This window comes from Brassica rapa, chromosome A02, assembly GCF_000309985.2.
Source record: "Brassica rapa cultivar Chiifu-401-42 chromosome A02, CAAS_Brap_v3.01, whole genome shotgun sequence".
NCBI classification, from domain to species: Eukaryota; Viridiplantae; Streptophyta; class Magnoliopsida; order Brassicales; family Brassicaceae; genus Brassica; species Brassica rapa.
The window spans coordinates 27,965,006-27,991,977 of record NC_024796.2 but is presented as its reverse complement, the minus strand read 5'-3'; the positions used below and the strand labels follow the sequence as shown (position 1 = coordinate 27,991,977).

The 26,972-nt window shown below is 31.3% G+C and overlaps 2 protein-coding genes and 1 pseudogene across 5 annotated transcripts; 2 read left to right on the top strand and 1 right to left on the bottom strand.

Moving 5' to 3' along the window:
- Positions 1-1,086: 1,086 nt before the first annotated feature.
- LOC103854608 lies at positions 1,087-26,972 on the top strand. Its single transcript, XM_033284654.1, has 9 exons — positions 1,087-1,257; positions 1,349-1,469; positions 1,554-1,612; positions 1,719-1,863; positions 26,062-26,097; positions 26,175-26,233; positions 26,329-26,473; positions 26,575-26,623; positions 26,719-26,972. The coding sequence occupies exons 1-9, from the start codon at positions 1,145-1,147 to the stop codon at positions 26,817-26,819; spliced, it is 828 nt and encodes a 275-aa protein (XP_033140545.1). The 5' UTR covers positions 1,087-1,144; the 3' UTR covers positions 26,820-26,972.
- Positions 1,990-22,915, bottom strand: LOC103854611 (nardilysin-like). Of its 4 annotated transcripts, none has more exons than XR_001957324.2 (8): positions 5,479-6,456; positions 4,887-5,227; positions 4,699-4,811; positions 4,590-4,611; positions 3,020-3,147; positions 2,727-2,936; positions 2,388-2,628; positions 1,990-2,312 (listed from the first exon to the last, which is right to left on the bottom strand). XR_001957324.2 is itself a non-coding variant. In XM_033284653.1 (8 exons), exons 1-7 carry the CDS (start codon positions 22,907-22,909, stop codon positions 2,429-2,431), a joined length of 924 nt encoding a protein of 307 aa, XP_033140544.1. In that variant the 5' UTR covers positions 22,910-22,915; the 3' UTR covers positions 1,990-2,280; positions 2,388-2,428. The 4 variants fall into 4 exon arrangements, 3 of the variants coding, with proteins under 3 accessions (XP_033140544.1, XP_033140543.1, XP_009129801.1); XM_033284653.1 differs by lacking the exon at positions 5,479-6,456 and adding an exon at positions 22,862-22,915 and having other exon boundaries at positions 1,990-2,280; positions 3,020-3,076; positions 4,595-4,611; positions 4,887-5,165; XM_033284652.1 differs by lacking the exon at positions 5,479-6,456 and adding an exon at positions 22,862-22,914 and having other exon boundaries at positions 3,020-3,076; positions 4,595-4,611; positions 4,887-5,165.
- LOC103854609 lies at positions 17,966-22,915 on the top strand (annotated as a pseudogene).

Here is a 26,972-nt window from a genome sequence, read left to right as displayed (position 1 = left end):
AATTTCCCGCAAAAACGCGTTTTCCGCAAAAACGTAATTTTCCGCAAAAACGCATTTTCCGCAAAAACGCATTTTCCGCAAAAACGCGTTTTTCCGCAAAAACGCAATTTTCTGCAAAAACGCATTTTCCGCAAAAACGCATTTTTTCCGCAAAAACGTGTTTTCCGCAAAAACGCGTTTTCCGCAAAAACCTGTTTTCCCGTCTAAACCCAAAAACGTGTTTTCCCGCCAAAACCACATTTTTCCGCCAAAACCGCAAAAACGCAATTTTCCGCAAAAATGCAATTTCCCACAAAAACGCTTTTTCCGCAAAAACTTGTTTTCCACAGAAACCACAAAACGCGTTTTCTCACCGAAACTGCAAAAATTTATTTTTCCGCAAAAATATTTTTTTTCCGCCAAAACCACAAAAAACGTTTTTTTATTTCGATCAACTTGGTCTTAACTTAAAAATAATTCATTATAAAGATGTTGGGTTGATGGGTCAACCATTAACTCATCTAACCTATTTAATTTAAAGGGTTATGGATCAACCCAACCTATTTAATAAATGGGTTGGGTTGACCCATTTACAGTAAACCCATTTGGGTTATGGGTTGGGTTGACTCATTTGACCCATTTTGACACCCCTACGTACAACTACTTACAAAATTTAATAATTTTTTTGCAAGTTTGTTTTCTTTATTGAAATTGTACTTCTTAATTTATATTATTTATAGATTATATTTCGACTTTTATTATATTTTCTTTAAATATGTCACTATTTTAAAACGAAAAATATTAACATAAATATATTCGTCACTAAAAATACACAGTTACAACATATATATACAATACAATTCTACTTAGTGATAATATAAAATCTGTAACTTCAACAACTGTATACTATTTTTTTTACATTTTGAATATTTTTATGTCCGCAGTTGGTCACCTAGTTATAGTATTAAATGAAGCAAAGAGATGCTTAAGGTTTAATCACCCGCTCAAAAATAGCTGCGTATTAAAACAAATTATAGGCCCAAACGTATGGGCTAGACTTGGAATTAAAGAATATAAACCTGGGAATAGGCCCAACGTTTTGTGTCTATATATGAATGTAGCTAGGGATTCCGACTTGCTCAGAATTTAGGAGGCAGAGTTGGTCATGGGAAAGACTCGGGGCATGGGACCAGGGCGTTCTTCACGCAAGAGGAGACCACCTTACCGTTCTCTATTCCGACCTCTCTCAGTCGGAGAAAGAGGCTTACAACGAAAGAGGTGTCCGTTTATTTTTGATACTTATTAATTAATTAATTAGCAGTATACATATAGATCTATATGAATTATGATTGATCTTGTTGCCGCCCAGATTGGCCGCACTGAGTCGCATGAAGAATACACTCGGCTCTAAAGTCTCGTTGCCTAACCAATCAGATAAGAGCCTGAAGAGAACTGATCAGACCACTCTTGTCTCCGGAACTGATATTCAGGTTATATAATCTACTTCTTTTTTGTTTTTGTGTGGTCGGGAAATTTATTGGTTTGATTATTAATAACGACAACTTATATAACAGGGAAAGTTGTCGTCTGATGTTGTTGCTAGCACCTCGAAGCCTCAGACGTCATCATCAAGGTTGTGTCTTATTTGTAATTTTGATTATTCTCTCTATAATTAAGCAGTAGCTAGGTGGTATTTGTTGTTAACATTATGTATGGTTGTTGTTGCGAATCTTGTACAGTTTGGTCGGGATGAAGAAAACACTAGGTTCTCAAGTCTCGTTGCTACGTTGTTCTACCTGTATGCAAATAATCCAGTCCGATAAGAGTCTAAAGGGATCTTCTGATCAGGATCAGACCACTCTTGTCTCCCAAATTGATATACAGGTTATACAATCTACACTCTCTCTCTTTTCCCTCTCTTTTTTGTTTTTTTTTGGTTGAGAATAATTTGATTATTAATTACAGCACCATTTATGCATGACAGGAAAAGTTGTCTTCGGATATCGTTAGTAGCACCTCCAAGCCTCATCAAGGTGTCGTCTATTTGTTTTAATTATCAATATTGTTTGTGTACAGGTCGTTGTTGTCGCTCACAGTATGTTTTTTTTTCTTGCACTACTACGCATAGGTAAGCATCTCCGATCAAATTCAAAAATACACAAGCCCAAAGCTCTTCTAAAGAAGAAGAAGAAGAAGAAGAGCTCACGCAAAGCTGTATCCGCCACCTAAATTACCACCAATCCAGCATGGGTCATATCTATGACCAACTGGTGCAGTGAAAGAAGTGATCCAGTGCTTGGACTTGAAAAAGAAGCAAAGAGAGCCTTCACTCTCTGCAAAATAACAAAAATATACATTAACCAAGTACAGAATTGGATAAATACAGTAAAATATTAACTGAAACTAACCTTCACATATAAGTCTGTGAATTAACTGCTCTGGCCTTATCTCAGATATGAGAGAGAGAGATAGGAGGAATTATCCAAGAAATCTTCATACTCTGGGCATCTTCTAAAGACTCAAGTGTGTAAGAAACGCCATGCTTCCAAAGACGATCATTATACTCAGGAAATACAAAATTAGTCTTTCTCCAACGTTTAAGATTGGAAAAATACACAATGACCAAATCTTCAAGTTCATCTACAGCTTCTGCAAAGAAAAATCAAAGAGGTTAGATTGAACAAATATCAAATAAATGATTACCTACAACAGAAGAGTGATAAAGAAAAGACCAAATCATTCATTACCTGAACCGATTATAACGAGCTTCATGGAAGCTCCTACGAAGTGACTTCGGAACAGCTTCAAAGCACAGTCACGGAGGGCTTGCGGTTCATGGCCAGAGAAGGATTGATTGTTGCCCCATGTGAACCGGTTGAATGGATGATTTTCTGGAGAGGTATGAGAAAATAATTGTTCCATCCGGCTGGTGTCTTTATATTTGTTAGATTCAAACTCTGTAGAAGAAAAACAAAAACAAAAAGTATAATAATTAGCTTCTGAAAAGATACAAATGAATGAACATACCATAAAACAGTACCTGAATTGAGTGTCTTCATCTCTTTTTTAAAACGTTCAATATCCATTAGAGGTTCATCTCTATAATATTATTTGAGAAGTCACTTTCCTAGGTGTCGTACTCACGTTAACTCTCACGGTGGTTGATTACTATGATACCCATAATGAAATAAAAAAGTTCATTTAAATATTAATCTTTACTTTTTAAAAAAATTTCCAAATAACGAATAAAAAGGAAAGTTTATAAAGTTTAAAAAATAATTTTAAAACGAAAAATATATGTATATATATATGATTTCATAAAAAAGGAAAGTTCACAAAATAGTAATAGTCCATTTAAAAGATATCTTTAAGTAACAAAAAATATACTTTTGAAGTACTAAAATACTTTTTTTTATCTAAGATCTTCTTAGATGAAAAAAATATATTTGTATATAATGTGATTTCATAAAAAAAAAAAGTTCACACAAATGATCTTGATATTAGAAAAAGAAACATTTTTCTTTTAAAACATAATTTTACACAATACAAATATATATTTTCAAAGTAATTGAATTTATATATATATATTATTTTTTTTATTAGATGATTACACAAAATAATTAAGTAACATAAATGTATATAGGTTTAATTGACAAAAAATAATTTTTATTATTATTATTGAAATATTTTTTGTTTTTTCATATATTTAGTTTACTATAATATCTTACAATTACATGAAAATAAATAAATTTAATTTTACTTAAATAATATAATTTATAAAATGCAATCACATTTTTACTCCATATTTTAAGAGATACTGAAAAAATAAAAATAAATTTTAGCAATAAAAATATTATCAAATGAACATATTATCAACTAATCCAACTTATATCTAAAATCATAGATGTAACTACAATAAGAATGAATAATTTATTAGCAACTAACCCAACTTATATATAAAATCATAGATGCAACTACAATAAGAATGTATAATTTATTTATTTTGTTTATATAATAATAATTTATTTTTATTTTTTATATAATAATAATTTATTTATTTTATAAATTTAAATTATATGATGACTTAAAACATATTAACAAATGGAAAATAAAATATTAACTCACTGTTCTAATTTAGATATTTTGTAAAATTTATATATATGCATGAGACTTTAGAATATTATTATTATATTAATTTATGTAATTTGGAATCATACATTTTAGTTGATTTTTTATTTCATTCTAATCACAATATATCTAAAATTATACATAATCTTAATAAAATATACTTATGCATTTAAGACAACAAACAACCTAAAATGCAAATTAAAAAATTAATCAAAAATTAATATATTTACAAAAAATAAATATTATAGTTGAATTCAAATAAATAGACAGAAACCAATATGTCCAAATGACAACTAAATCGACTGTAAAAACAACAAAACCGATTATATATAAATATTTAATTAAAGTGATATGATATAACTAATATAAATTATACATACAAATTATAAATTAATTTAAAATTAAAAATAAATATCAATTAATTATTATATTATATTTATTTTATAAATATTTATGTCCGTGCATGAGCACGGGAAAATCACCTAGTTGAACATATTGGCAAACCTAGAAAGGAATAACAAGATGAGAATGATTAACAACTTTGATAATAAAAGATTAAAGAAACTACAAATCAAATGGGGGAACACTCACATTTCCAACGCAGCTTTGAAATGATCTTTTACAATCGTAAAAGAGAAACCCATATATTCCGGTTCCGTGTTAGCAAAAACATCACCACCATGCATCCCCACAAAGTCCTTGAACTACAAGAAACAGTTTTCAAACATAAGAAGATAAAACATGAGATATTAAAAAATATCAAAATCAAAAGACCTCACATCGTTTTCTCCACCATCAATAGTTGAACCAGAGAAAACCATGTGTTCTATCAGGTGGGCTAGTCCTTGCATATCACTTGGATCATCAAAAGATCCAAACTTCACACTCATTGCAGCAGAGTTGCTTGCAGCAGATGGGTCAGATATTAAAAGAACAGTGAGCTTGTTATGAAGGACGATGGACTTGTAGACTTTGTCGCTACCATCTGGATGATTTATATCATAGGTTTCGCTAACAGGAGGAGAAAGACTAATAGCGTAAGCCTGTTCTTTAACTCCCTCTTATCTTTCTTCATCTTCTCTAACCACTTCAGCTTTAACTTCATCTTAAACTGACCCATCTGCCATACAAAGAAAAGAAAAATGTCAATCGTGAGATCTTCAAATCACCATAAACAAACAACAAACATCTTCGATACTAAGAAAGCGCATCTCAAAATTAGGGCTTAAGGTTATTGAATAAGGTTCGGAAAACAAAATTAAATCGATGGAATCAGCTACATTAGTGCTAATTCGTTATAAGGCAAATGATTAACAAAAAACAGGTTTATGAATCGACTTTTTGAGTTTGCGAAACTTTAGAGAGACCTACACTGTTAAGGTCCAGCAAAGAGAACCAGACAATGGATCTTAGGTTCAAGCAAATCGCTAGCTTCAATCTCCAGGCGAAGAACTAATTTGGGGTAAACAAGAACGCAAGCGTAAAAGGATACAAAATAGATAGATAACCGGTCCAATAAACATTCTACATTTAAACCAGCTAAAATGACTACTACATTGTTCTCTGAAATGAATTATTTTGCCTAAAGAGGAATTTCAGACTACCAAATTTGATAGGCTATTTTCTCAATAAATATTCTAAATCTGGAAAACATCATAGCTTTTTTTGGTTTTAATTATAATATAGGTTTAATCAACCAAACAAGAGGAACACTTGAATGGAATCTGTTCAATAAATCTAGAAGATATAAGATGAACATTTGAATCAAAATAAATAGTCTAAATTTGTAACATACCATAGCATTTTTTGTTTTGTTTAAAATAATATATTTAATCAACCAAACCAATATAAGATGAACATAGATCAGAATCTTTTTAATAAATCTAACAAAATATAAGACTAACATCTGAATCAATATTAGACTGAAACAAACAAATCTGAAACATATATAATAGCCAAGAAGAACATCTGAATTGAATAATAGAGTGAAGTAACGAAATTTAAACATATATATTATAGCATAGAAGAAATTCTAAACAACAATAAAAATGTTGGAAGATTCAGAAATCAAGCAATTATAAGCTTAGTTAACACCATAGAAGCTATGATTTTGTAAGCTTATCACAATTATAAGCTTCGATCAAATATAGGTTTAAGAACCAAACCAATCACAGGAATCAAGATCCAGAATCGAAAATTAACAAACCAATTGCCAGAATACAGGATCAAAGATTTCAATCATATTAAAACAAAAGATTCAAATCCAGAAATATAACATAAGAAAACGAAATTAAAGAACAATAGCTTATAAAACATGATAATAAGAACTCTAAAAGATAAAAATATTGATAAACAGAGAGGAAGATGAAAAGAGAGATTGTGTGAAGAAAAACGCTTCATAATAAATTTTGATACTCATGGAGAGTATGTGGGGAAGAAGTGGGGCGTTTTATAAAGAAGAAAGGTGAGGGATTAGATTAGGTCAATAGGTAATTAATGTCCTAAGATATTATATTAACAATTAGTTAATTCTCCGCGTGTCACGCATTCAACTCTTACCTAATATTCAAATGCCACCATTAATAAATTAAAGTAACGGATCACATGCAGGAAAAGGTTGAACCTCCATCGCATGGCTAAGGCACTAGTTCCCAAGAAAATAATAATTCAGTCTTGTCTGGCAACCACACAATTTTCGGGACCATGGCCGTTTACGTTACCCAATTACATTGAGCATATAATTTATTGATTATGTTAGCAGTTTCATTCATTATTTATAACTGACGCAGATATCTTACCAAGTTTAATTGACGATCACCGAAATTATCTCTTTAGAAACTTCTCAAATATCAGTATATTTTTATCAAATATATTTTTTATGATCACAATTGTATTTCCTAGCCTTTTCTCAATACGGGTCACTTTATTTCTTCTCATAAGTCTAGATTGATATTTCTAGAAGCTTACTGAATCATCCATATCAATATTTCAATGTTCTGTTTTGAGAAAATGTCCATATGCAGCTTAGAATTTTTGAAATTTCAAATATTTGTATTCCCTTATATTTTTAACATTTTTATACCCATTATATAGATTTTGTGTATATATAATAAAGATGAATTATATAGCAATGAGTTTATACTTTATACATATATTATTAAGATTTGTCTGTAAATATCAGTTTGTTAAGGTGTGCTGACCAACTCTACAAATCCTTAGACCAAAAACAAAAAAAAAAACTCTACAAACCCCTCCATTAGTGTACTGTGTACATGATCAAGAAGCCAAAATGGTGGTGGAACAACGAGTCAGTTCTTATGATCAGCTTTGTGGGAATTTATGGAATCAACACCTTCCTCTGCCAGCGATGGTTCTCTTAACCGGACCTTCGTGTATGTGTGTGTGTAGCTTCAGCCACATTAGGTTCAGTAGAACGTAGATGATTACGGACAAAGTTCCCATCCATAGTAGAGAAACGTATAAGAAACATGTTTATGATTTAATCAATTACGGAAAAAGTCTCCATAACAAAGAAGCGTATGATATACACGTCACTGCTAAGAAACATGACGAAAGAGGAAGTGCGTAGTAGATGACATCACCAAAGTTTACTTCTGATTTAAAGAGGAAGTTAAGAGTTTTTTATTTAGTCTTCTAATGTTTGTTCTAGGCATAGGCATTTCGAGTATCGGTTCGGTTCGGTTAGGGTATTTCAAGTTTCGGATAGTTCGGATAAGAGTTAGAATATCCATTTATTATTTGACCTATTTTCGGTTCGGTTCGGATAGTTTTGGGTTCGGTTCGGTTCGGATAGTAAATATAGAAACCGGAAAATATTCAGAAAAAGTTTGGTTCTCATTTGGATGCAGTTCGGGTTTGGATAGTTCGGGTTGTTCAGATACTTTGGATAAAATATCGGTTAGCTAGGGTAAAATATCAAATAATTAGGATGATTTAGATAAAAATTTCGGATATTTCGGATTACTTTGGATATTTCCGAAAAAACTATCCGGATAGTTCCGGATAGTTTGGATACTTTATAATAATTTAGTTATCTTCAACTATTTTCAGATACTTTTAATAGAATTTTAAATTAAAAATATATATTTAGTTATGTTATATGTATATATAATTAATATTTTTATATATTCGCGTACCCGTTTGGTTCTCGGTTCGGTTCGGTTATTTTGGATATAAAAATATAGGATCTGTTCGGATATTTAAAGGTATTAGTCCAGTTCTAGTTTCGGATATTTCGGTTCGGTTTCGGTTCGGTTCCGATTATTTTGTCGAGGCCTAGTTTGTTCTTCGAAAAAGTTAACAATAACATCCGCAGTTGAATTGGACCCACACCATCACCAGTTAATGTTTTAGTCTGAAGAAATAAGAAGGCATCCTTTTACCGTTTTACGTCAATATACAGTAATCTTTTTATTTGAGAACAGAAATTGCATATTTCTTTTCTCCATAGAATCTTTTTTGTTAAGAATTTAATCAATAGAATGTTTTAGGCTTCGTTACCACACACACGATAAATTGTAACTTTTCCAACAACTAGAGCATACTACACAGTATTCTCTCTATATATATATATGAATATTTCCCAAAAATATATGTTTGGGAATATATATTTTCGTACTAATGTTAAGAATGTTTAGGAATATTCTCATTTAACTTCAAGAAAAAAAAATTGTTAAGAGACAAAATTTTGTTGTGAACAAGATCGTCAGTTGAAGTCGACTCTACAATTCCTAGGGTATTTATTCACAAGGTAGAAGAAAAAGGTTTTATAAGATTGTATTGCATGACTTAACCGAACTGACAACAAGCACCTCCAGTTTGCTCGTGCTAGACATTTCTTTTATAATGAAAGTATATCTAGTAATGTTACCATTAACAACAAAACCGAAAAACGAGATATCTAGCTTAACAAGCCTCTGAAGAAGATTTAAAGTTTCTCTGTGGATCTCACCCAGGGTTTCTCGAAGAAAAGACAAAGAAGCGGACCACAAACCTCCATAGTGCTTCTTCATTGCGTTTGCTCGTGAAGATAAGACAAGAATAAAATGCATATTTTAAAGCGAGCCAAATACATTATATATAATGCTTCTTTATTCTATTTGCTCCATATTTCACGCGCAGTCTTTCAAACATTTCAAAGAATGCAACCTGGAGGATTTTAGTATTTCTTCTCATAAGTCTTGATTGCTATTTCTAGAAGCTTACTGAATCATCCATTTCAATTATTGTAATGTTCTGTTTTGAGAAAATGTCTATATGCAGCTTCCAATTTTAGAAACTTTAAAAAATAATTTATGTTATCAGACATTTTTATTCCCTTATATTTTTGACATTTTTATACCTATTATATCGATTTTTGTAGATTATATAATTAAAGATGAGTTATATAGCAATGGTTTATACTTTATACATGTATAATTAAGATTTGCCTGTAAGTATCAGTTTTATAAGGTGTGGTGACCAACTCTACAAATCCCTCCATTAGTATACATGATCAGGAGGCCAAAATGGTGGTGGAACGAGTCAGTTCTTTTTTTTTTTTTTTTTTTGAACTGATAAGTCAGTTCTTATGATCAGCTTTGTGGGAATTTTTGAAATCAACACCTTCCTCTGCCAGTGATGGTTCTCTTAATCTCTTAACTGGGCCTGCATGTATGTGTGCGTGTAGTTTCAGCCACATTAGGTTCAATAGAACGTCGGTGCAGAGCCGGTCCTAGTGTAACTGAGGGTACAAGCTAAAATGAAAAAATGGCCGAAAACTGTTATTGGCAACTGGGGAGAGCCTAGCTCCTTTTGGAATGACCTACGTTGTTTCAACCACTAGACTACACAAGCTTCTATTAATTTTGTGGCCGATTTAATATTTATACAGCCAAATGCCCATGCTTCATCAGCTTGAGCCCAAGGGCAGCACTGCGACGGTGATTACGGACAAAGTCCCATCCATCGTAGAGAAACGTATAAGAAACATGTTTATGGTTTATTCAGTTACAGACAACGTCTCCATAATAAAGAACCGTATAATAAGCACGTGACTGCTTTTGTGTACCATTTTAGAGCATCTCCAAAAAGTAACTCTATTTTGAAGCTTCCAAAACTCTATATTTGAAGTTTAAATGTGTTTTTCTCCAAAAGCAAAACTTCAAACTCAACTTCAAAACTATTTATATTTTATAATATGGTATTTATATTTGTCATAACTAATTTGAATTCATAAAAATTTTGTAAATAACTAGCACATATATAAACATGTTGCAACAATATTAATTTATAAAATATTATATTAAATATAAATATTTAAATAAAAATAACTTAATTAATTATAAACTTCAAACAAAATTGCATATTATTTCATAAAATGATTTTCGTAATGCATATATGATATATTAGTGTATTTCGAAGTAAAAATGGCTCTCCTTATTTTTACTTTTTAGATTACGAGTTAAAAGATGATAAAATAGAATAATATTGATACTTGTAAATATATTAGATCAGAAAAAGAAAGTAAAAGAGAAACATAAAATATTGCTAAAAGACTAATTTTTTGATGATATTAATACTCGTGAATATATTCGATATGAACAAAAAAGAATTATACGAAAAAACATCAAAATTAAACAACAACATCAACCATCTTCAGTTACACAAAAAAAATTGGGCAATATTTGAAAATTTGAAGGTTCCGAATCAAACTTACCTGGCTATTTGTGTTGTTGTTATATTTAAATTTATGTAATAATTATGTCTTCATGTAATTTTTTAAAATCTTTTTGTATATTATTGTTGTCTAAATCTAGCTTAAAATATCTAAATCTTATTTTAAAGTTTATTTAATTTTATGTGTAAAGTTAAAAATCTGTAAACAAAATTTAAAATATTTATGAGAAATAATTTTTTAAGATTAAAACAAAAACAATAAAATATTTATGAATCATAAAGGTGATGTGTGATTATACGGACCAAAATACAAATAAAAATATGAAACTTCAAATTTGAAGTTTTGAGGAGTGAAATTCTATATTTGAAGTTGCACTACTCAAAACTTCAAATTTGAAGTTTCATATTTTTATTTGCATTTTGATCTCTACAATTACACATCATATTTATGATTCATAAATATTTTCTTGTTTATTGTTTAATCCTTATAAAAATTACATCTCATAAATATTTTAAGTTTTGTTTATAAGATTTAAGTTAACACATAAAATTAAATAAAACTTTAAAATAAGATTTAAAATATTTAAATCTAGATTTAGATAACAAAAGTATACAAACGAAACTTAACAAAAAAGTTTTTAAAAAATTACATGAAGACATAACTATTACAAAAATTTAAATATTACAACAACACTAATAGTCAGGTAAGTTTGATCCGGAACCATCAAAATTTCTAAATATTGTCTATTTTTTTTTGTGTAACTGAAGATGGTTGTTGTTGATGATGTCTTTTCGTACAATTTTTCTTGTTCATATTGAATATATTCACGAGTATTAATATCATCGATAAAAGTTAGTCTTTTAGCAATATTTTATATTTCTATTTTACTTTCTTGTTCTAATCTAATGTATTTACAAATATTAATATCACCCGATTTCAACAATTTGTATCTTTAATCTACAAATTAAAATGAGGAGAGCCATTTTTACTTCAAAATGCACTAGTATATCATATATGCATTACGAAAATCACTTTATGGAATAATATGGCATTTTGCTTGAAGTTTAATATTAATTAAGTTATTTTGTTTGAAATTTTATATTTTATTATAATATTTTATTAAATATATTGTTGTAATATGTTTATATATGTGCTAGTTATTTACAAAAGTTTTGTGAATTCAAATTAATTATGACAAATATAAAGACCATATTATAAAATACAAATAGTTTTGAAATTGAGTTTGAAGTTTTGATTTTGGAGAATAGCACTTTTAAACTTCAAACATAGAGTTTTGGAAACTTTGAAATAGAGTTCATTTTTGAAAATGCTCTTATGAAAGAAGAAGTGCGTAGTAGATGACATCACCAAAGTTTATTTCTGATTTAAAAAAAAGAAATTATTATTATTTTTTAAAAATTTTAAATTGATTATCAACAAAGAAAAAATTACAGAGGCAACTGAAGTTTATGCTTTCAAAAATGAAAATAAAAACATATAGAAACAAGTCGAGATTCAAGATGGGATTGTCCGGCTGAGCCAGCGTTGCATCATGGCGCTATAGAAGACCGGGTTTTTTCCTTCTCAATGAGGAGATCCTGTTCCTTATAGTTTTGTCAATGAATCGAACAATATAGTCCACACGGTAATATTTGTTTGCTCTTGTAATGTTTGTTATAGTTTGAAGAAATAAGAAGGCATCTTCTATTACGTCAAATATAATCTTGTAATCATATTACTTCTTCCAATAGAATGTTGGGTAAATTGTTTTTTTGGCCCAAAAAATGGTAATCATGTCCCATTAGACCAATTTCTATTTTGTACCATTTTTTGTCTTTAATACCATTTAGTATTTTTGAAAATAAATTAAATAAATAGTTTTACAAACAAAAAAAAATAGGAAAAATAGTAACTACTGATGAAATAACTATATGAACTTAGTGGTATTTTTTTCAGTTCTAAAAACTTTTAAATCATCATTTCAGATTTTGTTTTACAAAGTAGAAAATGAAATCCACTTTTTTCATTAAATCTACTATGTTTAGAATACATGATCTACGTAAATAATAGTATTCTAAAAATATTTAGAATACACATTTTGCGTTTAACCTATCGCTCTAAAATCTGTAGAAATCAGAATCTACAGATTACTATAAATCTAAAAGATGTAGAAATCGAAATCTACATATTACTATAAATCTAAAAGCATGTAGAAACCAAGTTCTACATATTAAATGTAAATCTAAAACCTATATAAATCGAAATCTACACGTTACTATAAATCTAAAAACCTGTAGAAACTGAGTTCTACAAATCTAATGTGTTCTACAAATAAGAATAATCAGTTCCAAAAAATATGGGAACAAAATAATTTTGGAAAATTCAGTTTCTATATATGAAAAAAATCAATTAAAAAAAAAATCATGGAACGCCTTCTTCTCACTGCATCTTCTATATTCATGTTCACAAATTTTTCACATTATTTTCGATCATGATTTATATATATGCTTCATGTGGAGTTTGAGAATTGGTTGTAGCTTCAAGTTGGAATTTTAATGTTGATGAAAATAAAGGAGGAATGTTACTTGCTTTGGAATTGAAGTCTTCTCTGGAAGAGTTACAGAAAATCATTGTAGAGGATTTTGGTTTTAAAAAAACGGATGCCGATTTGGAGTTGAGTTGTCTACCTATTGGACTGATCAATTCATGAGAATTTAGTGTATTCGAGCAGTTAGAGCAGCCGCAGCCTCCATATATTCGACCTACAATTTTCTTGCATCAGAGGAGAACGTAGCCTGTACCTGAACTCCTGTAAACTTCTGACGAGTTTCTTATTCTAGTTTTTTAGTTGCCAACTTGTTCTCCGTTACTTTTGTGTGTAAGCTTTCATACAAAAAGTTTCTTTGTATGTGCATCTGTAACACTAGGAGCATTGCTCATTAGTCTCGTCTTTTCTTCTTTTATAAATTTATTTTATCTGCAATTTTGTTCTACAATATGAACCTTAATATGTTGAATTTGTCAACACCTTAGCACTTGAAAGTTATAGACATGACTTGTGTTGAATAGTAATGTATGGAATCATGATCTGAATATGTTTTCATTATTTTCCGCAAATTTGTTCTGTTTGGATAGTAAAATAAAACTGAGAGCAGAGTAACTATGTATTTCATCATATGATTCGGATTGTTCAAGCTATTAGTATCCTGGCTTTTGCCCAAAACTGAGAGCAGAGTAACTATAATCTGCATTTTCTTGTTCAACCGCTACCCTGCAAAGATGAAGCCGAAGCACACACCGTGAGAGGAAGCCGAAGAAGAAGAGTTGAAGGGCACTACTTACGCCGGAGAAGATGAGCACTCGTCGGGGGGAGAGCTTAAGTCTTTGCCGCCACCGAGAGAGTTAGGGACTAGGGAGAGAGAGGCGGACACAACGATGGCTGAGGGGGAAGGGGGGGGGGGGGGGGGGGGGGGGGGAAGGAGAATAAACTGATTTGGGAATTTTTTTTATTTGTTTTATTTTTTCTTTATTTTTAATTATAATTATTTTATTATATTATACTATTTATAATATTTTTTTTGTAATTATAATTTCGAATTTATAAATAAAATTTTAAAGGTATTATTGGTATTTTGAAATTATTTAATCTATTGAGACAATTAGTAGATCATATTAGTCTAATGAGACATGATTACTATTTTTTTGCTCTAAAAAAACTATTTTCTCTTTTATATTTTTTTACTATCTTATCTATAACAGTAAAATAGACTTTTCTCCTTTCTTCTGCTGCCACATCACCAAAGATTAAGCCTAAACCTCAAACTTGAGCACACCTATCAGAATTCTCTCTTCCATCTTCCTCTTGCGCTGCGGCCTCTAGATGAAATCCCACAAAAGCTTAAGAACTAAACATAACGGCGACTGACCCTCCGTCGTTCTTCCACACGTTCCTCCTGGGTTGGGAAGGGCGAAGATCATCTCCAAGCTCATCCTTTTATGGGAACCTCTCCAGATTGATATTCCTTATATATTAAAGGAGAAGCATTGTAATAAATGCATTCACACTATAATAGACACGTGGCAGCTTCACAATGATTTGATAATAAATATGCTAACGCGTTCACACTATATTCATAAATGTGTTCACACTATATACTTTATATTTTTAATATAAAACTCATATGCATGGTTCCAATAAAACTTTAGATTTTTCGTTTCGAATCAAAACAAATAACGAATCAAAATCTAAACTATATATATATATATATTATTTTTATTGTTTACGGATAAAGTCAGGCAAAATAATTTCTAAATTTTGATTCGATTCGTAATCCGTTTTGATTTGAACAAAAAAATATGGATATCCGTAACTCTAAATCAGTTACTAAAATACAATTAAAAAAAAACAATCACAAATTCCAATATTTTTAGGAACGGATATCAAATTTGATATGTTATATGCATATATATACATATATGTACAGAATTATATATATATATATGTTATATATATTATAGTTCATTTAAGTTTACAATATTTTATGAATTAAATTTATTATAATAGGTATTAAAGTTTGAAAAGTTAAATAATATTTTATTTTGTAATAAAATGTTATTATTAAAAATTTCAATTATTCTATAAATTTTATTTTATTTACAGATCAAATAGGATATTCTTTAAAATTCTAAATCATTTCGGTTATCAGAGTCACCGACTATCCAGGTGGCTAAAGATTAAACCGACTTGAATGCCTCCAAATACCCAGATATTTGATCTGTGTCCACCTCTATTTACGAATACAATTGATTTTTCTTTATATGAAAAAAATTCACTAAAGTCAAGGCCTTTATAATTTTTAATTAATTTTAATTTTATCGTTCATGTATTATTTAGAATAAAAATGTCATTTAATATTAATTAACAATATCTTTGTATATTTGTCATTTATTTTTATATACTTTTACATACATATACATGTGCACCTTGATGTGAGCACCTTATAAATATTTACCACCACTGAAGTATCTATTTTTTTTTTTGAAAGTTGAACTATTTTTTTTCTTAATGATTCTTTCACTACCGACCAAATTGTAGTGAAATGATTTGTCTTAATAATTTTATTTTCTTTTTCTTGAACTCTTATCCGCTTACAAACTATGATATGAAACCATTGGTTCGACATGACGATTATCTAAAATTTATAACATGAAAATAAACAAATAATAGTAATTTTTGGTTTTTACCAAAAAAACTAAAAAATCAAACATTCTAACAAAACAAACCAAAATAAATATTAATTTAAAATAATGGTTATATTTTAGGAGATTAAAAACCAAAAAATAACTTAAAACCGAACCGATATCCAGATTAAACAGATTTAATGTGTTTTTATTAAAAATAACAAAACTAATAATCACATTCCGCGCAAGGCGCGGGTTATTACCTAGTAGAGATGTTATTCATCGACAAACAAGGAATGATTATATTTACTATTCTTATATTTTCCCTATTTAAAAATCAAAAACCGAAGTTGATCCCACAAAAAAATTCTTCAGGTTTTATTTGTTTTGTCCCTTTTTAGATGGTTAGATCAGTGACATATTTTTCCAGGGTGAGATTGACAAGGAAGTCATTGAGAATCCACGCTAGATTGAAATATACTCTCGATGGTTGGTTAAATTTTTTCCATCGGAATAATTAAGAGATTTTATAATTTAGTTAGTCCAAAATATTTCTTACCATTGTAATATAAAAACCTCTGAATATTCAATCAATTTACAATTTTTAACTTACCAAACGTCCACCCGTAAACTCACAAAATCAAAAATTGTATTTTTCTTACAAATTATGTTTTATACAAAAAAATCTTACAATATCAGACATTCTACTACACAATTAACAAATATTCATAGTCAAGCTTTTGTTGACCGTGAGACCTTTACTACTATTTGTGAAGAATTTTTTTGTGTTTTTTTTTGTTGTGATATTTTTTGTCAAGCTAAAGTTTACTTATTTTTCTTTTCTCTTTTTTTTTTTGGTTTTCATTTGGTTGTTAAAGCAAAATTTGTAGTTTTTTTGGTGGAGAGTGTTTTCTATCGAAATATTTTTTACATGTTTGTGGAACTTCTCTCAAATTTGACATAATTTGTTTAATAAAACCATAATATGAATTGTAAATTCATATAAGGAAAAAATATACGAACCTGGCGAATAGCGCCGGAATACCATTAGTAATTATATAAACTTCATCTCGCATACACATGAGGAACAATATCTAGTAAAAATATATAAAGTTTTCAACTACCAAATTTACCGTAACGTTTATGCGTTGCTACAAAAAGAGATATGTTCTAGTAATTTTAACAATGGAAATAACAGCAATGGTCATGGAGAATAGTCGGAAACAACAAAACTATTGATTATAATACATTTGTAATATGTAACTTAAACCAGGGTAAAGTTGTCTTATCACAGAAAAGAAAGTGTAGTTTTCAATAATGAAAAAAGAAAATGTATTTTTCAAAATTTAAAATATAATTAGAGTATTTCTCAAATTATACCATTTTAATTCTCCTGACAAATTACTTTTATTATGAGAATTAATATTTAGGTCATTTATTTACAACAAGGGTCGGTCCGTCCTACGGCCATGATATATCTTACTTGTAATCTAAATTAGTATATTTTATATGATTTTGTGGTTTGCGTTTTAGGCTACATTGCACGAAAACTTCATCGGACGTCTTTTTGCTTCATAACCAAAATCGGAATCGGAGCCTTGTAGAAGCTTACGGAATCTTGCTTCCAAAACACTTTTAAAATTTTCTCTTTAAAAACACGTTGGAAGCGCACGATTCCGTTTTGGAATCATGCTTCTTTTCTTTAAAAAAAAGACAACGTCATATATTCATAAAAATATAAAATTATAATTTTTAATTTATATAAAATTCAAATTTTAATAGTATTGAATATTGAGAATATAAATATAAAAATATTAAAATTAATGCTATAAATTATCTTTATGCATTGAGGCTTTTATTAAAGATAAATCATATATACAAATATATTGTGTCAATTATTAAAAATAATTAATATAATAATTTGTTTTAAATTTAGTTTATGTGTATTTTCACAGTTTTAATTTGAAATCATTAAAAATTATTATAATAGAATAAATGCTTTATTTTAAATTTATATCATATAATTTTTAGTCCTACATTTTTGTAAAAAAAATCTTATATTTTAATATATATATATATATATGTATATTCTTATATTTACATATATTCTTAATAATTTTGTTTTCGACATAATCTGTGTAAATGGGATTTAACGTGTTCATTGTCGGGCTTTCAAATTAGGTTATTTGCTTCTTCTTTTTTACTTTTATGGTTTTGAATTCGATTTTTGGGCTGATAAAAGAAAACAGAAGCAAAACCCGATTGTCTTTTTTTTTTTTGTAAAACTAAAAAAAACAATAAACTTATAATAATATTAAGTTGATCTAAAGATGCAAACATCAAGCAGAAAAAATAAAGTCAAACGTACATTCTAGTTAATACGACACTGTGGTTGTAGCTAATGAGAATGGCTCACCTCAGATACAAACAAAAACGAAATCATATATGCAAATCTTGTGGAGTAGTCTGCTGCATACTCAGAAGGTGAAGGTGTGGTTTCAGTTTCTATTTTCAGAAAGAAAACTTGATGAACATGTGTATACATTTGTTGCAAATGAAAAGAATAAAAAACTGAACCAAACGGCTTTGTTTACCAAGATAATAAGAAACTGAACCAAACGACTTCTTCTCCTTCATCTAACGCAGAGCCAGACAATTTCGACATCGAGACACCTTCTGTCACCAAGCTCGGTTTTAGTCAATGGAATCTTTAACGGACTCATACCAGGAGCTCTTACCACTGCAAAATGAAAGAATAAAGACAATCAATTCAAGTATAGTCTCGTTTCAGATAAGAGTTGATGTAATTATTAACAGAATATAGGAAGCTCAAACATACTGAAATGGCTAGGATGAGTATGAAAGCTGCAAAGAGGGCAATCACTATGATCTCCCACAGTTGAAGAGCACCGTATCTATTAGTTAGAGTTTGTTTCAGCTTAGATGCCATGATTGTTCACAAATAGTCAAATACTTGTTGAAATGGATCATTAACTTAATCAAAAATGAATGTGAATGGAACAAAATAAATCCAGAGTGGGGCCGTTTGTTTCACCATTTGTCATTTACATTCAAATGATTCATTTGTATGATCTATTCAACTGATCCATTCAGATTTTTGTGATTGTTTGTTTGTCTATACACATAGCTCATCTAGATGAATCATCTAAATGGATCTTATGTTTATTTCTTTATTTTCATTTCCATTCAAATGAGTTTAGCAAACAAATTACCAAAATACCCTTATGTTGATTTAATCATATGTTTGATATTAATTTTAACTATATTTTTTTGTGTTATGGCAGAGAAATGTATTTTGGGTGTTGGCGTGAAAACATTTTTTTTTGTGATTTGTGCATGAAAACATGTTTTTCGGTTTTTGCGGGAAAACACGTTTTTGCAATTTTGACGGAAAAATATTTTTTTGCAATTTTAGCGGGAAAATGCGTTTTGGGGTTTTGGCGTGAAAAAAATAGTTTTTAGCACGGGAAAAAGTGTTTGTAGTTTTGTCAGTTTTCGTTTGTGACAAAAATGATTTTATTTTTAGGTTTGTAATTTGTGAATTACATTAGGGGTATAATAGACTTTATACCATTTTAAATGAACTATCTCCATTCGAATGATCCAAATTGGTTCAGCTGAATGGACTTTAAAATTAAGCCTAAATTTCCAAAAGTCATCCGGATGATCCATTTGAATGAATTGTACTTTTAGTGTCTAAACAAACAAACCTCCCATCTTCATCTAGATGATCTATCCAAATGGAGAAACAAACAGGCAGTATAGCCAAACAGATCAGAAGATGTTAAAGATAATACTGGTGCATTTAGTCAAATTGAATTAAGAATCTGTGAATTGTGATAATAGTAAAGATTTATAAACATGAGATTTATCTAAATTAGAATCTAATAACATCATGATTTTTACAAAATTATCTAAACGCAAGAGAATCATACGAATGTGAGAAGACAAAGTATATAAGAAACAAAGTGTATAAGAATTTTACCCCAAAAAAAGTGTACAAGAAATTAAAAACAAAATCTATAAGAAACTAAAAACATAATATACATAATCAGATCAAATATGATAGGAGGTAAACTACCAATGACATGGTATCCACAAGACTACGTGACAGAACTTCCAATTACAATAATGGCAATGAGAGCATCTGGAAACTACCCAGGAAGGACTTTCAGTTTCTACAAAGGTCCAGTGGTGTTTCCATTTGGGTTCGGTTTAAGTTACACTACCTTCACTCACAGTTTGGCTCAAAACCCACTAGCTCAATTATCAAAGTGTCTCATGCCAACTGTGAAACGTTTCCAAAAATTCCTCTCCACGTTGAAGTGTCAAACACCGGTGAATTTGATGAAACTCACACGGTGTTCGCCTTTGCCGAGCCGCCGGAGAACGGGATAAAAGGATTGGGTGTGAACAAGCAGTTGGTAGCGTTTGAGAAGGTTCATGTCACGGCAGGGGGTCAAAACGCACCGTTCAAGTCGATATTGAGGCTTGCAAGCATCTTGGTGTAGTGGGGAGTATGGAATGAGGAGAATACCAATATGGGTGAACATAAGTTACACATTAAACATACTATTTTGGTCCAACCGCAACTCTGACGGATGCATATAAAATAAGGACAACTTCTTATTCACATTTTACTATAGAAATAGGTTATTTTCACCTCCTACCCGGGAGTTAGGTCTGTGTCTTTAATATATTTGGGTTTAACTCTTTATTCGTAAAAAAAAAAAAGAGATAGGTTATTTTCTTGTGAATTTATTACTCAAGAAAGGTTTTTATCCGTAAATAGGCACCAAAAGGATCGCTTCTTTGTATGTGTGTGTGTGTTTTCTTTTAATTTTATTTTCGTGTCAATTGCCAAAGATACTGTAACTTGTGGCTCCAAAATGTAAAAGGAGCCCTTGTAAGATGTTGAAACTAAAGAAAAATGAAAATAAATGACAAATTTGATATACCACGCAGTAGTTATATTTCTCTCAATCTCTCTCTCTCTCTCTCGTTGTTGCATGCATGGAGTTATTTATCTATCTATCTATATATATATAAAGAAGGGTTTCCTTTTCTCCTAGGGGGTCCACGTCGGATTCCAGGTCATCAATTCGGAAGCTGTGGAGTCGACACCTGTCTATCCGAGCAAGACGCTCCGTTTCATTAATTCCCGAGTGTGTTAGGCTTTTATATGTGGGCTTTACAAGTCTTATAAATGGGCTCACCAATCTTTAATAACGACTGGTCGAACCTATTATCTAAAATCTAATAAACACCTCTTCGTCTTTGACAACTTGCTTCATAGCTTTGTAGGGTTCTTCGTGTTCTTCAGGTTCTGATTTCATAAACGACCATGGAGATTCTGGAAGGTTATGGGAGACGACTTCTTACGAAAAATCTCTTGAGCGATTTGTTGTTTATGTCCTTTGGACTGTATTTATTTTGTGGTATTGGGAATTCGAATCGTTACGGGATGACTGAGATGCTTTTAGTCGTTGTCATTAACGACCATCTTAACTCCTAAATCTCACTCTTACCACGATTCATCATTCAATGCACCTGCCTGCTCTTTCAGTCGGTGATTCTCCGTGTATAAAAAGGTTAGTCTTCATTCCCTTAGCATCATCCTTTCATCCATTACAACTCAGACAACTTTCCTTTAGGAGAATGTCGAACTCATCTGTCTTCCTAGCTTACTTGAAAGCGGTCGATGTAGCACCACCGCCAAAGTCATCTGCTTCTTCTTATAGCTAAGGTAACTCCGGTGATATGGAAAAAAATAGCTTCCCTTCTCTTTTCAGATTTGTTAGGATTAATCACAAGGTGGCGAGCTTATGGCTTCGAACAGGTGTCACTGTCCGACTCTCCTATGTTGATTTGATCTAAAATTCAACTATGCAACTTCCCCAGCATCAAGTCGTCCAATACTATGACCAAGCTTTTTATTGGTTCTTATTTCTTATTATTTATTCTTCAGAAAAGTCCACCCTCAGCCTAACGTTTTGTTTGCCGTGCCTAAATTATTATGATCTAATCTAATGAAATGTTTCTGATTCACAAAAAAAAATGTAATTGGTAGATGGGGCCGCATTCGCTGGAAAACATCCACAGCTTGGTCTAAACAAACTTATTATACTCCAGATGGTCCAGAGGTTTGCTATTAGAGCCATTACTCATAATTCTCTTTCTTGGAACACAAAAAAAAAACAGAATTTTGGGAACATATTCTTTTGACAGTACTCACAACATATGATAGTTGGTCAGAAGAGACCGGTTTTGTTTATGTCACCGTCGCCATACCTACGGTTTATTGACACCCTCCCCTGTGTATTATTTTTCTTTTATACATTTTTCTCAAAAGTGTTAGATTTTGCTGACAACTCTGATTTAGATTGCAGTATATTATACCTTATATTTTTGTTAAAGTTTTGTTAACGCGCATCCGCTTAAATGACGAAGGGAACATGGAGTTTCGGAAAGAGGAGGAACAAGAGTCACACTCTTTGTGTGAGATGTGGCCGTTGCAGCTTCCACATCCAGAAGAGCTGTTGCTCCACCTGTGCTTACCCTGCCGCTCGCAAGAGGACCTACAACTGGAGTGTGAAGGCAATCCGTAGAAAGACTACAGGAACTGGAACGATTAGGTATCTTCGCAATGTGCCTCACAGGTTCAAGACCATATCAGAGAAGGTACCGAAGCTAAGCCAAAGAACAAGGCAGCGGCTTCATCATCTTAAACTGTTGTTTTGAGTATTTAAAGGAAGAGAGTTAACTTAGTTTTTGGCTTCTGAGTTTGTTCGCACATGATTACTATTATTGATCATTTCATTAGTAATATCCTTCGGTTGTGTTGTTTACTTCTTTTTTATAAAAGTTTTGAACTTGGATGAGATTTCTTTTACCTCTGCAATTTACAAGTCTTTTTTCCATTATGTATTCCGTCTTAGACTACGTCTTTTATCGACTGTGTCCAATTGTCCACCATTGTCCAGCTGCATGGGTTATTGGATTGTTTTGGCAATTTGAAAAAAAAAACAAAAAGGAAGGGACTCTTATCCCAGATCCTTATCCCAGATCCTTAAGTGGGGTTTTTAAGAAAATCAAGGATTTAATTAAATCAAAAATAATTAAAATGGGAGTAGTCGATCCTTAATAGGAGACTTTTGTAACCGATTTAGAATGGGTTTTTTAGAACACGTGTCAATCTTTCCTAAATCTCAATTTTTTTTTTTCTGTTTCTCTCGTGTTCTCCGTCTTCTGTCGTCGTCTCCATCTCCTTTGACTTCTCTCCCTGGACGATACAATTTTCCCTAAGTTAACAACAAAAGCACTCTCCTTTCGTTTCTTCAGCTACCAAATCACTCTCTCCCTCTCTAATAAGCCTTAGGTTTCAACCAAGCACCGCCGTTGTTTTATCGGCGTCGGTCAGTCGCGCAGGATTTATCAAGCGGTGCGGTTTGATTAAGCCGAGAAGAACCGCCCGGTTCGGGACGATGGCTATGGCGGCTGCTCCTCTCAAAATCTGCGTCAAAGCTTCCATCACTACACCCAACAAGCTCGGAGACTGTTAGCTCTCTTTCTCTCTCTCTATTGACGAACAACTTTAAAATGTAGATGATAAAGCTGCAATCTTTATTCATGTTTTCCTTAATTTTCCCTTGCAGATACATACTTAAAGCATTTTGTGTGTTAACTTAATTAGTGCTGAGACTGTTTCTTTTTTTTTTGTCAAACTGTGCTTAGACTGTTTCTTAGTTTAGAAATTTGAAACTATCAAAACAAATTTAGAAATATAAAAAATGCAAACTTGATTGCTTCTAGTCTAGTCTCGAGGGTTATTTTTTACTTCACGAATTGAGTATATGCATAATTTTTGTTGGTAGGCCCTTTTTGCCAAAGGGTGTTGTTGACTATGGAGGAGAAGCATGTGCCTTATGACATGAAAATGGTGGATTTGATACAACCCATTTCCATTGTGGAGAGGAAATGGTTATGTTACAATGTTTGCTCAAGGTGGAACTCAAGCGGCTCCTTACCTGACTAGCACCTTCTACATCGAGCGACAAAAGACTTGGTGTTTATCCGAGGTGATGTTGTGTTCACAAGCAAACTCACTGACGAGGAGGCGAAATGGATCATGGAGACCGCTCAGTCGTTTTACTTGAACGACACTCGGTACAAGCTGCTCGAGAGGTAATAAAAACTTGTATTCTTGTGTTCTTGAGCAGGGCCGTGCCTGACTAGAGGATAATCAAGCACCTGCTTGGGGCCAAAAATTAGATAAATAGTTTTATGGGCCAAATTTATTGTAAAAGTTGTCTACAGCATAGTTGGTAACAGTCCCCATTACTACTCTAGAGCCCCGGGTTCAAACAGAACTATAGGAATTTTGACATTTTTCCAAAAATATTATATTTTAAGGGCCAAATTTTTTTAATGCTTTAGGGCCCATAATATTCAGGCACGACCCTGTTCTTGAGACACGCTTGTATTAGAATTGTTTTTGTATGGTAATCAAAACTACATCACACAAATGGTTGAGAATTCTTTCTCCAATCCTATCTTTAATTTTTTTTTTTTTAAGAAACCCCTTATTAAGAAACTCCCATTGGAGGAAGAAAATTAGGTGATTCTTAACTAAATTCCTTAACTAAAATTTAATACTTAAATAATCATTAAGAAACCTAATGAATTTCTAGGGATAATCATGCTCTTATTAGCTTTTGACCAAACCATGAATACACGATTAACGGTTTCCAACAATCTTCTGATGGTTTGATTAATTTTACTTCAGTTTATTTTCTGCCAGACTGCTCAAAACTGAACACTTGTGATGATGATATAGATTGTTTAGGTCCGTTTGATTAGACTAGATCTGGATTCAGATTTGTGTGTTTATTCACACATGTCTTTGTCTAATCTTTGGATGTATGACATTTTATGTTGAGTCTTATATATTGAAATAAATATTAGGTAGTTATATACTTATTTTTTTCTCTATATGTATATTTAACCTTTTCCAAATCGATGATTGTTGTTCAATTTTTTGACAGTATTCATTAGCATTATTGCACAAATACAATGGACTAATATTAAAATGTCTTTTCACTCGACTCAATATATCCGAAGAATAAAAGAGTATTCTAAGAATATATTTGAACATTATATTATGAAATATAGTTAATCGCGGCATAATATAAGGTTGAATATTATAACATCAAACAATTTTAACCATAGTAATTGATATACATAAAATATTAATTTCTAAAATAAAATTTAAAATATATAGATAAAATGGTTGTAAAATAATTATGAACATGGTATTTAAAAAAAAAAATTAGAGATTTTAAATAAATTTGTATTATTATTTTGTTTATTCGCCTGTCCTGCCCGCCCGTAGGGCGGGTTTACCCTAGTATATATATATATATATATAAATTGTTAAAACAACTTGTTTAAATTCCAACAGTTGGATCTCCCTTTTCCCACCAACTATAGATCAGATCAAATACCAACTGGTGGTGGAGTTTCCGGTGGGAGAGAAAGCTTTCCATCTTCTTCTTCCTTTGTTTGTGTAACAAATATTTTGATTTTGGTATTGGAATGATTTAAATTCAGTTCGTTTAATCATAATGAAGCAAGCTTGGGCATTAAACAAATTATAGGCCCAAACCTGTGGGCCAGATTTGGAGTTAAAGAATATAAACCATGGAATAGGCCCAAATTCTTGTGTATATATATATATATAAATTTTGATCTAGGGTTTCCGACTTCGTCAGTTTGTTTAGGAGGCAGAGTTAGTCATGGCTAGAGGTCTTTGCCGCATGGTAATGCGTTGTGAACCCAATTCGTTTACAGAACCTCGTCCATACCGACCTCCCGTACGCAAACACAACCTCTTCCAACAAAAGAGGTGTCCGTTTATTTTTGATACTTATTATTTAATTAGTTAGCAGTATATATAGATCTATGTGAATGGTGGGTGATGGTTTTTGTTGGCGCTCAGATTGGCCGAACTACGTGAAGGATCTCAAGTCTCGGTGGAGATCCAATCAGATAAGAGTCTGAAGGGAACTGAACAGGATCAGACCACTCTTGTCTCAGGAATTGATATTCAGGTTCTATCTCTTTTGTTTGGTCGAGAAAATCCATTAGTTTGATTATTAATCACAACAACTTATATGATATGTAACAGGAAAAGTCGTCGTCTGATGTTGTTGCTAGCACCTCGAAGCCTCAGACGCCATCACCGAGGTGTCTTATTTGTAAATTTGATTATTCTCTCAGTAATATATTGTTGGTATTTGTTGTTAACATTATGTATGGTTGTTGTTGCGAATCTTATACAGTTTGGTCGGGATGAAGAAAACACTAGGTTCTCAAGTCTCGTTGCTACGTTGTTCTACCTGTATGCAAATAATCCAGTCCGATAAGAGTCTAAAGGGATCTTCTGATCAGGATCAGACCACTCTTGTCTCCCAAATTGATATACAGGTTATACAATCTACTCTCTCTCTCTTTTCCCTCTCTTTTTTGTTTTTTTTTTGGTTGAGAATAATTTGATTATTAATTACAGCACCATTTATGTATGACAGGAAAAGTTGTCGTCTGATATCGTTAGTAGCACCTCCAAGCCTCATCAAGGTGTCGTCTATTTGTTTTAATTATCAATATTGTTTGTGTACAGGTCGTTGTTGTCGCTCACAGTATGTTTTTTTTTCTTGCACTACTACGCATAGGTAAGCATCTCCGATCAAGTTCAAAGATGCACAAGCCCAAAGCTTTTCTAAAGAAGAAGAAGAAGAAGAAGAGCTCACGCAAAGCTGTATCCACCACCTAAGTTACCACCACTATCTATTTCCTCTCTTTTTCTTTTTTTTTGTACCTTTTTATGCTTGATCACGACTTAAGTTATGTTGTGCAATCCTTGTCATGATAATGTGCCCGTTGTCTTTTATCGTTGCAAAATAATTGCTAGTCATTAATTTGATCA

What these genes read in the sequence shown, in the direction of transcription:
- LOC103854608 (XM_033284654.1), top strand. Translation starts at nt 1,145, where the DNA reads ATGGGAAAGACTCGGGGCATGGGACCAGGGCGTTCTTCACGCAAGAGG. An exon ending in TCTCAGGAATTGATATTCAG is followed by an intron (nt 26,098 to 26,174) that starts GTTCTATCTCTT and finishes GATATGTAACAG; the next exon opens with GAAAAGTCGTCGTCTGATGT. An exon ending in CACCTCCAAGCCTCATCAAG is followed by an intron (nt 26,624 to 26,718) that starts GTGTCGTCTATT and finishes TACTACGCATAG; the next exon opens with GTAAGCATCTCCGATCAAGT.
- LOC103854611 (XM_033284653.1), bottom strand. Translation starts at nt 22,909, where the DNA reads ATGGAAAAAAGACTTGTAAATTGCAGAGGTAAAAGAAATCTCATCCAA. An exon ending in TTGATGGTGGAGAAAACGAT is followed by an intron (nt 4,812 to 4,886) that starts GTGAGGTCTTTT and finishes TGTTTCTTGTAG; the next exon opens with TTCAAGGACTTTGTGGGGAT. An exon ending in GCTCGTTATAATCGGTTCAG is followed by an intron (nt 2,629 to 2,726) that starts GTAATGAATGAT and finishes TTTTCTTTGCAG; the next exon opens with AAGCTGTAGATGAACTTGAA.